General features: G+C 37.7%; 1 protein-coding gene across 1 annotated transcript; it reads right to left on the bottom strand.

Moving 5' to 3' along the window:
* Nucleotides 1-767: 767 nt before the first annotated feature.
* LOC125471067 (protein CPR-5) lies at nt 768-6,184 on the bottom strand. Its single transcript, XM_048570937.1, has 5 exons — nt 5,696-6,184; nt 4,506-4,562; nt 4,082-4,117; nt 3,196-3,945; nt 768-1,597 (listed from the first exon to the last, which is right to left on the bottom strand). Exons 1-5 carry the CDS (start codon nt 6,068-6,070, stop codon nt 1,064-1,066), a joined length of 1,752 nt encoding a protein of 583 aa, XP_048426894.1. The 5' UTR covers nt 6,071-6,184; the 3' UTR covers nt 768-1,063.
* Between the last annotated feature and the right edge of the window lie 5,120 nt (nt 6,185-11,304).

Below are 11,304 nucleotides of genomic sequence, written 5' to 3'. Positions count from 1 at the left end.
GATCTTCCTGGCCACAGGACCATTATTTGGTGATCATTTGTTCGTAACCTGATAGGGAAGGATCCGATCAATATTTCATGTGTTACGTCATGCGGGAAAAAAGAAGAAGGAAAATACTACTTTTATTTTGTGAAATGACAATTAAGGTCACTAGAGTAATGTGAAGTCGTTAACATTGAGACCCTGTGAATCGAACCTAATACATTTAAATTTTTTTATATACTAAAATACGGAGTTGAACTCGTCATTCACAGTATACAAACTTAAGGTCTCTAATTTACAAGTGAAAGTAATACTTATAAACCGTGATATCACGTGGCAACACATCTGTTTGTAAGTGTATGAAAATATGACTAAGATTTACAGTGCTAATCGACAATATGCCAAAAAAAGGTTAACAGTAGACTATAAACACAAAAATCTTGTAACAAATGAAACAAGAACACATGTACAAACTAATAATTGTATTAATAAGTTTAGGGTTACAATCTCTTTACAATTTGAATCCTCTGATTCGATCTCCGAAATGTAAGGTGCGGAGTGTTGTTGACCCGATGGTCATGATGACTTAATCTCGTTGATGGAAGAATCAGCACATGTAGTGGTACTTGACTAGTTATTTTCCACCAAATGTCGACATGTGTCCTCAATGACTCATCCGTCCTCACATCCCACGTAAACCCTCGCATGCCGAAATTTAATGCATTGGTGAACATTTATTTTCACCGAAATTAACTTGTCTACATAGACATAATAACAAAAACCAGTTAAAATTATTTAATTGATATTGCAATATATTCATTTGAATATCTGATAATACACATCAAGAGTTTAAACAGCCCCCAACCCTTGGCCGCAAAACCACCCCCCCCCCCCCTCTCACTACACTCAAAATGCTAATAGTACACAGCAAATTACAATGCCAGCCTGATTATTCCGGCATATGATACAACGGCAGCTTCCCATAACTTACAAACAAATTACAACGCCGGCCTCTACTCAAAAGCTACCTCGTTGAGTAAAAAGAAGCAGCTCGTCTCAGCACTCCAGTAGCCACCTTTCATCACCAGTAACCAAGATCAGTGACCCACACCACAAAATGATGTTTCCATTCACCAAGGCTTGCGAAAGGCAAGAGGCCGCAAAACACTGGAAGAAGCAGAAACAAAATAGCAAAGAACACCACTCGCCGGATGCAGTATGGTAACCTTGTTTTTCTTTTTGCTCCTTGGGACGCATCAACTGATCCATACAGGATAAGGTACAAGGTCGATGTAAAGACATTACACAAGAAGTGCAGCGCGCAAAAAATCTCCCACCACATAACCCAAATATTACCGTTCCCTCCTAATGTGTCTATGCAGAACTTGCCCGCAGTACCACACAAAAGTCCCAATAGCAAGACTATGTAAGTTACTGGCATTATCCGTTTTGCAGTTGCTGAGCAATGGAGGAAGACGAAAGTAATTGCAACAATCGTTAAGAGACCAATTAGCGCTCGAGATAAAACTTGAACCTTACACCATAGAACATTAAACCATGAATTGAAAGATGTCATTGGATCCCAGGCTTCCCATCTCAACCAAGACTTCGAACCCTGAGACAAAAAAGAATCACTAAGATTTCCCAGACAAAAATCAATGTTAGTGCATGAAGTGGAGAAACATCATATTTCATGCATATGATTTTTCTTCCAGTAGAATAACTACATTTTCCAAAAGGTTTGGAATTGGTTTTTAAAGTCGGCCACGACGTTCAGTTTTTTTAAACTTACAACGTCAAGTTTTAGAATTTCATGTATTTAACCCTCTGTCAGATTGATCATTACTTCTGCTGTTTAAGTTGATGATGTGGGAACTGGCAACTGTGGGACCCATTTTTGTGCTGGTGTGTGGAAGAAAAACCATACAAGAAATAATTTTATTAATATCTTAAATCCTATTAGTTTTTACCTATCTCTGCGCTTTTAAATTTTTTATTAACCTTCTTCCCAACGTTAGCATAAAAAATGAATTTCGTAATTGCTGCGTCACCAATTAAGCAAAACCGAACTTTATCATCACGAAAGCTTTTAGTTAATGTAATCTTAAAACTTCAGGTGTCAAATGCTAACATAATAACATCAAAAACCTTGTCGTCCATCTTGAAAGCCACCCGAAACCTTGGGGGGGAAAACGTAGTTTATCCTAAAAACCAATACAACAGAATGCAATAATAATCAAACTTGACTAACCAAATTCTTAAATTCTAAAGATTTAAAAAGCTACATAGCTGAACCCTGAAATTATAGCTTTAAAAGAATAAAACCAAATGAAGTGAACCTAATTTCTTAGCTTGCGTCGTCTAATAAGCCCAACTAATCATAATTTTCTTTAGTACTGGTCATCGGATTGTCTTCCCTCTATAGTAAAATTAAATCCTAAATATTTTCCTATGAGATTTTCTCACATAGAATCAATTGATGATGTAACTCTATGAACAGTCCAAAGATCCAAAAATCTGAAGCCAATGAATAGTTCTGGCTGTTCTTGAAGATCTTTCTATGAACGCGACCAAGAAAGAGGTTGCTGCTGATTTTTCATACATACAGCTTAGTATGAGAGATTTATTTTTCCTACATACTGTGTCTCAGTATTTTTCCTACATCAACATGTAAACAAAAAGAGTGTAGCGGAGATGAGAATGCTTCATTGGATGTGTCGGCACACGAGAAACGACAAGATTAGGAATGAGGATATCTGAGGTAAATTGGGAGTAGCCGAAATTGAAGACAAAATGAGAAAGAATCGGTTAAGGTGGTTTGGACATGTGAAACAAAGACCTTCAGACACTCTGGTTAGAAGATGTGATTACGAGACAGGGGCTCAAGGCCAAAGGGTTAAGGGAAGACCTAGGAAGACTTGGAAAGGAACCCTAAGAAAAGACTTGGACTACTTAGATCTAACAGAAGAAATGGCACAAAACCAAGTGCATTGGTGTTCCAGGATTCATATAGCCGACCCCACTTAGTGGGGTAAGGCTTTGTTGTTGTTGTTGTGAAATGTGTCTTCGTATTCTCTCACATTGTAAACAATTTGCAACATCTTGTCAACAGGGTTATGTGTACTTGTGTAGGAAAGCCAAGTCATAACAGCACTGACAAATAAGTGAACCTTGTACCAAATCAGATAAAGCCAGAGAGAAAAAACGAAATACCTTTGTTGAAGGAGATGTACAGGATGCAGTTCCTTCTGTAAGTCTTTCATATGAATAGACATAAACACCATACATCAGGAATCCAGCCATGACAAGCAAACCAAAAACTAGACAGTCATTACACCTTCGAAGCAGCTCAGCATGTCTGATGTCTTCTAATTGACTCTTAAACTTTTCAGCTTTAAACGATTGCTTTGATATGCCCATAGCAAATTTTGATCTCTCCAGTTGATTAGAATCATAGTGGAGATCCAGTTGTGTCTCTTTCATCTTCATTTTTTGTATTGTAAGATTAAGCTCCAATGTTTTGAGGTCATTTGCACGGGCTTGCTCCATGACAGATTTTCCAATAGTTTTAAGAATAGACTGGTTGGTTCCAGATTCAGAAATCCTTGGGAAAACACAAGCCAACTGGTTTGTTTGCCCATGCAAAGAGAGCTCCAGATTAAGAGAATCTGTTAACATATTCTGCTGTACTTCGTCTCTATAATTTAAATGACCCAGGGTTGCATTAGTGTGGGGAATCTCTTCTGAGTGACAATCTTCTATAACAGAACTGCTTTCTCTTCTTAAACAATCATCATGCTCGTCATGAGGCACACGCAGATTTGACCTGTCCATGTTTTGGTGGCTTGAGATATATCCCCTGTTTTCTGTAGATGATTCCTTGATCGATTTTAGAGTCCTCAAGGTGCTTCCAAATGATTCTTCAAAGTTCCTGATAAAACAATCAAATGTGTTCCCAAAATCCTGTTGGCACATGGGCATTCAAGGAAGATAAATACCAGTTTAGCATCTAGGACCTGTGGGGCGTTGATTATGAACGACAAGAAGGAACTTCTAAAACCACTTTCAATGGATGAATCAGCAGTTAGGTCTGGCTTACATTGGCTAAAGATTCTCTGACAGCTGAAGCACATATCTGCATTACAGAAAGATTATATTAGTTGATTCCCTATTATCTAAATTTAATTTGAGAAAAAACAAAAAAACACTATATGAAGGATGGAGAAAAGAAAAGTTCAACCCCACCATTACAGACAGGCTTCACTTTTTGTGTGACAACAATTTCATCAATTGAAGTAAAACACCTCATATCACAAGCCAGAATGTCACTATAAGGGTAACTTGGCCATATGAACATGCAGTTTTCTTTAGTAGTAAACAAGTAACGGTCAATTACATGTCCGATGGACTAACTATAAATAGTGAAGTTTGAAAATGAAAGAAATTAAATACAAACAGATAACTGATGGTGTAAGGTAAAGCTTATTGTTGATGTAGGTCGTCTAGGATGGAAAGAAGAATACCTTAGCAAGATGATCAGACGACATCCCTGCACCTAGCTCACCATTCCTTTCCAGAATCTGGAATGAGAAAGCATCAAACCCAAATTGTCATTGTTTAATACTTACTCAGAATTACAAAAACTGGAAATGAAGCATAGAAGTTATCTCTGAAAGAACCACAATTAGCCAGATAGGAATCACCACGTGAAAGTAACAGCTGGAGGAAGAATGACCACATGAAACTAACACCAGAAAAACCCAAGAGGCAAGACTAAAGAAAAGAAATTAAAGATGAAGACCAAATGAATTTTCAAAAACACGAAAAATAAAATAATACCATGTGAATAAAATACTGTTTCAGCCATAAAGTAATAAAGCTAGAATATGTAAAACAAACACCAAGCACCTTCAACTGACATAGGATTTCTACGTTCAGCATGGACCACATCTGTAATTACATCCTCACAAATCCATTTCGCTGAAGCTTTACAGGACCAACAACACGATATCCACATTCATACGCAGGAGCATATTACTTAAGAAATAGAAGACAAAGATAATATACTCATAATCTATAATTCGTAAACACCAAATCACGTTTAAACCAGAAAAAGAATCGCTACATAAACAAATACCAACAAGCCGCAACCCCAGGCTAACCCAAATATGTTCCATATTTCCTTAAAGAGCGACAATTAACAATATTTTGTACATATAAATCCCCACCAGCCAATACCTATTTAACCACTGCCCATCAATCCTTGTAAAGAAGCTCATTACTATTAAACATGAAATCAAAAGACACAAACTTCATATCAACACAACATTGTGAACTACAAAAATAACGCAGCGTCGGCCACCAAATCCAAATCATCCACGATTCAATTTCAGAAACTAACGACATAATTCTTTGAATTAAAGCATAAACTCAGCTCACAGTTACCTAGCTACGCAAACTTCAACTGCATTAAAGCCCATTCCAGAGTCCAATAACAAAAAAAAATAAACTTCGAGAGAGTTGAAGAAGCCAAATCACAAACAACTAATGCTTAAATGTCACAACTTTTCCACACACACCAAAAACGAATGCCGAAATTCAACTAAAGATATAAAATTTATATGAACATCAATTAATTATTCGAAACCCGCAATTTCGCAAATCAAACACAGAACAAATACCCACCAAACAACCAAAATAGAAAAAATGTGACCTGGGCAACAAAAGCTGCAATTGACATCCCCAGCCGAAACGCAATCTCGTCTGCATTAGGGTTTCTTCGAGACGCCGTGGAAACCAACTTAGGGGTTCGGCGCTTGCCCGCCACGCGTGTTCCTCTGACAGACGAACCCGAAGATATTGAAGCAGAAGAAGAGGAGGACGCTGCAGAAGGGTCTCTTAATACCCTCTTCTTCGCCTTCTTTTTGTTCCTGCCGATGGGTTTTTCTGGGCTTGCATCACCCGGCAAAGAGTTTGGGACCGCCGGATTTGAAGGGTTGGGGTTGGCATCAACGGTGGTTGTGGTGGTGGTGTTTTCATGGTCTGCGGCGTCGGGTTGATCAGCGGGAACGGAAGGAGTGGAGTCCATGGAACGCAAGGAAAGGTGGGAAAGGGAGCAACGTTTCCTTCATAAATATTTGAAAAGTAGTCAGACCTTTCGATACGGTTGTGGTTTTTATTGGTTTATTCAAGCTACTTTTCCTATTTTTCTCTCCTTTTTCTTTACTTTTGGGTTTTAATCGTATTATTCTTTTCTGTTTTATCAACTATCAGTTTATTCCAAACTGATCAATTTCATTCCTCGTTATGTCTTGTTTCACTTCTCAAATTTGTTCTCGTCATCCAACATCATTAAAAAAACCTGTTAGGCCATCTCCAACCGAAAGGTTCAGAGGGTTGAAAATAGCCCGAAAGTGAAACATCATTAAAAAACCTATTAGGTCATCCAACATCATTAAAAAACCCGTTAGGCCATCTCCCTAAGTGGCTGGTTTTAGCTTTGTTTTTGGGCTATTTTTCCATTTCGTTTTAGTTGTGACACAACATAAACTCAATGGGCCTTGTGGACCAAAAACCTTTTTGGGGTCCCGAAACCCAAAACTAACTTAAACAGCCCAACACAAACCTTTGTATAATTAATCAACTAATTAATTAATCTTGACCATTCTCAATTAAACCATTTAATTGATTATCCGTCTCTTTTATATCTTCACATCCATCCTTACTCGGTGTACGATCCATTAGGTTCCATTTAGTGAGGTAGTAGGCGATTGTTACTCTTAACGATCGATTGTGAATTGAAACAACATTTCAATTCTCCCTTTGATGAAGATTAGTGTTTGCTAATCTTCAAAGCTTCCACAAACCATAGGTGACATCTAGCAGTATGTCATGGCTACCCAAGCTAAGTAAAAGTGGTTGGAGAACCTATCCAGTTACAATTGCCATGCAATACGGTCATTCTCTAATACAATACTCCTAATCACATTGTTTGAGTGATAGTTTGTTTCATGTTTATTATCCAATGTGATACTTCTCTATATGATTCAATTGAATATGATTTGGAACAAACTTCCTAAGTCATATTCGTATGCTTTGGCCAAAGACTCCCAAATCATATCTCAGAGTATTCTTCCTCCACCATGGAAGGTTAGAGATCCTTTGTTGTGCATTCATATGCCTACATGACTAGATAGCTTGACCCCAACTATGTCGTGGACACTCTCGATGGAATGCCCTTAACATGATCAAAGATCAAGGACGTAACCATTAGATATCTATGATGCCTTAGGTCAAAAGACTACTTTACATATTGCAACTTACGAGTTCTTACATGAGATGTATGTTCAAACTCCTTTTTTATCGTTGTTCAGTGTACTTAATTACCTTTTGAGCACCTATGTGCTTGTCTCAGCGTCCAACACTAAATGACATGGGACTAGTCATACTTACGCTTGAGTTAACATAACACATACTAACCTTAGTGGATTGTCAATGCCCAATTGACAATCCTATGACTAGGAACGTTTTAGGAATGAACATAAAAGAAAGGTCTCGTTAATCTAACTTACTTACATCATTTCTCTCTTAGATTAAATGCATTCTTTGGATTCCCTTATTGCTTAAACACATAATACAATAAATAGTGATTAACAATAAGCTTTGCCCTTTATTAAACATATAATAGTTTAACACAATAGTATTCCAAAAGCTATTACATCAAATGAGTGGCTTTGTGGGCATACTTCCAACAATCTCCCACTTGCAATCAAAGCCATATTCCCATGTATCTAATACCTATCTTTTCCATATGGCGGTCAAGTTGGATTTGAGACATTGGCTTCATTAGTGGATCTGCTACGTTATCGGCTGAGGCAACCTTGAGTATGTTGACTTTCACCTTGGCGACATATCTTCTAATGATATTAAAGCATTTGTCAAAATGCCTATTCTTTTGATGAGCCTTGGGTTCCTTGCCTTGAGATATCGCTCCACTATTATCACAATACAAGTTACTGGTGATGTAATGGTTAGAACCACTCCAAGTTCAGTAATGAACTTCTTCATCCAGAACGCTTCTTTGCCGACTTCAGCTGCAGTGACATATTCAACCTTTGTCATGGAATCAACAATTACAACTTGTTTATTGCTTTTCTAACTAACAACCTCACCATTCAAAGGGAACACATATCCAGAGTTGGAACTTCTAGCATCGACTTTAGATTGGAAATATGTGTCTATATAGGCTTCCACTTGCAACTCTGTCGCTCTTCCATAAACGAGGAACATGTCCTTAGTTCTTCTTAAGTACTTAAGGACCATCTTGACAGCTACCCAATGTTCTGATCCTGGGTTAGATTGATATCGACTAGTAATGCTCACAACATATGCGATATTAGGCCTTGTGCATATCATGGCACACATAAGACTTCCTATGGCGGAAGCATAAGGAATAACACTCATCTGCCATCTTTCTTCAAGAGTCTTAGGTCCTATGGATTTAGAAAGGTGAATTCCATGTCTCACAGGAAGAAAAGCTTTCTTAGATTGTTCCATCTGGAACCTATTTATCACCTTATCTATGTACATAGATTGGGATAATCCAATCAATTTTCTAGATCTATCACGATAGAGCTTTATCCCAAGCACATAAGATGCATCTCCCAAATCTTTCATGTGGAAGGTTTTGGACAACCACACTTTTACAGAAGAAAGTATTGCAGTGTCATTCCCGAATAGTAATATGTCATCTATATATAACACTAGGAATACAACTGCATCCCCAACGACCTTTTGATAAACACAATTGTCGTCTTTGTTTTGAGTAAAATTAAACAATTTGATTTCAATATCAAAACGAATGTTCCAGCTCTTGGAGGCTTGCCATAAATGGACCTCTGAAGCTTGCATACCTTAGTCTTTTCAAACTTGGACATGAAACCTTCAGGTTGAGTCATATAGAGCTTTTCCTCTAGGTAACCGTTTAGAAATGCCATCTTCATGTCCATTTGCCATATCTCATAATCATGGTACGCAACTATAGCAAGCAAAATCCGAATTAACTTAATCATGGCTACAGGAGAGAAGGTTTCTTTGTAGTCAATCCCTTCTCCTTACCTGTAACCCTTGGCTACTAGTCTAGCCTTATAAGTCTCCACGTTCCCATCAGCGTTTATCTTTCTCTTAAAGACCCATTTGTTTCCAACAGGTATTATACCTTATGGAGGGTCTACAAGAGTCTAGACCTGATTTTGATACATGGAATCCATCTCGGATATCATGGCCTTTTGCCATCTCTTTGAATCAATGTTGAACATTACTTTAGTGTAGTCTCTAGGGTCCTCTTGTGTCATTGTCACCTAGAAGGTGCAAGTCCCCAAAGTCATTATCCAAGCTATACCTCTTAGGTGGCTTGTTGACCTGTTTAGATCTACGTGGAGTTAGGGGTCTAGGAACAGGGTTGTCCATTTGTTGATTGCTTGTTTGTGGCTTATCAAGAATCTCTTTCAATGCCATTATTCTTTTGCCAGTTCCATTGAGAACGAATTCATTCTCAAGGAATATAGCAGTTCTGGCGATAAAGACTTTATGGTCGTCATGGTGATATAATTCGTATCCATAGGTTTGTTTAGGATACCCACAAAATAACATTTAACAGATCTTGCTTCAAGCTTTCCTGCATCTTGTTTCTTAACGTATGCAGGACAAACCCAAATCTTAAGATGTTTAAGACTTGGCGTCTTCCCATACCATATCTCATATGGTGTTTGTGGAACAGATTTAGAAGGCACTGCATTTAGCAAATAAGCTACTGTGTATAGTGCATATCCCCAGAATGATATTGGTAGATTAGCGGAACTCATCATAGAACGAACCATATTCATCAAGGTTCAGTTTTTCCTCTCAGAAACTCCTTTATGTTGAGGAGTTCCTAGTGGAGTCCACTGTGATAATATTCCACACTCTTTGAGATAATCTAGGAATTCAGTACTCAGATACTCACCCCTTTGATCTAATCTTAGGGTCTTTACCTGTTTCCCAGTTTGCTTCTCTACTTCATTCTTGAATTCTTTGAACTTTTCAAAGGATTCTAACTTGTACTTCATAAGATACACATAGCCAAACTGAGAGTAATCGTCGGTGAATATGATATAGTAGGAGAAACCTCCCCTTGATGTGATGGACATAGGTCCACATACATCTGTGTGGATTAACGCTAGTATATATTTGACCCACTCTCCTTTCCCAGTGAATGGAGATTTAGACATCTTCCCTAGTAGACAATGTTCACAAGTGCCCATGTGGTCATTACCCAATGGGCTCAGATATCTGTCTTTCGACATCTTGCGAATCTTATCCTAGTTTACATGTCCAAGTTTAAGATGCCAAAGTCTAACTTGGTTAACTTCTTCTCTAGCCCTTTTGGGTTTTGAGGTATTGCCGCTCTCAGGGTTGGTTTGATATTGATGTGCTTTGAAAAAAGTTGTTTCTGCTGTGCTGTAAGAATAAGCAGCAAGGTGTTTGGTAAACTTTTTTGTAAAAGTACTTTTGGAAAAAAAAAAAAAAAAAAAAAAGTAGTATAATAGTGTTTGGTAAACTTTTATGTAAAACAGTTGTGACTGTGTGAAATGACCAAAAAGGGTATAATACTAGATGTACTATTAATTTAATTTTCTTAATAAATAAAGGTGAATTACTAAATATACTTTATTTTTAAAAGAAAAATATTTATAAATTTTATCTTAAATATTAATTAGTATGACAAACTAATTCAATTGAAATATTTTAGATTGAATAGCTATGATTCATTAGTACAATATTGTTAATGTACTTGAAAGTAGTCTAATTAGATGCATTTATCAAATCCAGTCCTACCAACCAAGCTTCAATTCCTTTCTCTGTCTCTCTCTCAATTTTCCCAGTTCTGTTTCCCGTCTCTATCTCTCTTTCAATTTTCCCGAGAAAATTCAACATCAATAACCAAATCATGGAAAAAATCACATTGTAGCTTTCAAATCAATCGCCAACGTCGACCACCACGACACCGCATCCACCGCCATAAACGACTACAACAATATCCATCACACACATGCCAACAACGACCACGACTAGCAGAAGGTCACCGCGAAGCGCCTGAGGAAGAAGAAAAAATCAAACACCAAAGTAATCAACAATCAGAGCAAGCTCGTCCTTGGCATCATGAGCGCCAACGGAAACAGCATTTTCCAGTAGCTGGAGAAACAATCTGAAAACCGGCGTCGATGGATTCTCGAAGCTAAGAGGGCCAATGTCGACCTCGACGATGTTGCTCCAGCGAGATCG

This window comes from the organism of the source record quoted next, unplaced genomic scaffold (assembly GCF_019419815.1).
Source record: "Pyrus x bretschneideri cultivar Hongxiangsu unplaced genomic scaffold, Pyrus_bretschneideri_v1 Contig56, whole genome shotgun sequence".
Lineage (NCBI taxonomy): Eukaryota > Viridiplantae > Streptophyta > Magnoliopsida > Rosales > Rosaceae > Pyrus > Pyrus x bretschneideri.
Note: the sequence above shows the minus strand (reverse complement) of the source record. Positions and strands in the feature narration are given on the sequence as shown.

Coding starts and splice junctions, on each gene's coding strand:
- LOC125471067 (XM_048570937.1), bottom strand. CDS start 6,070: ATGGACTCCACTCCTTCCGTTCCCGCTGATCAACCCGACGCCGCAGAC. Junction 4,118..4,505: donor CGTCTGATCATCTTGCTAAG/GTATTCTTCTTT, acceptor TCTGTAATGCAG/ATATGTGCTTCAGCTGTCAG. Junction 3,946..4,081: donor TCAGAGAATCTTTAGCCAAT/GTAAGCCAGACC, acceptor ATGTGCCAACAG/GATTTTGGGAACACATTTGA.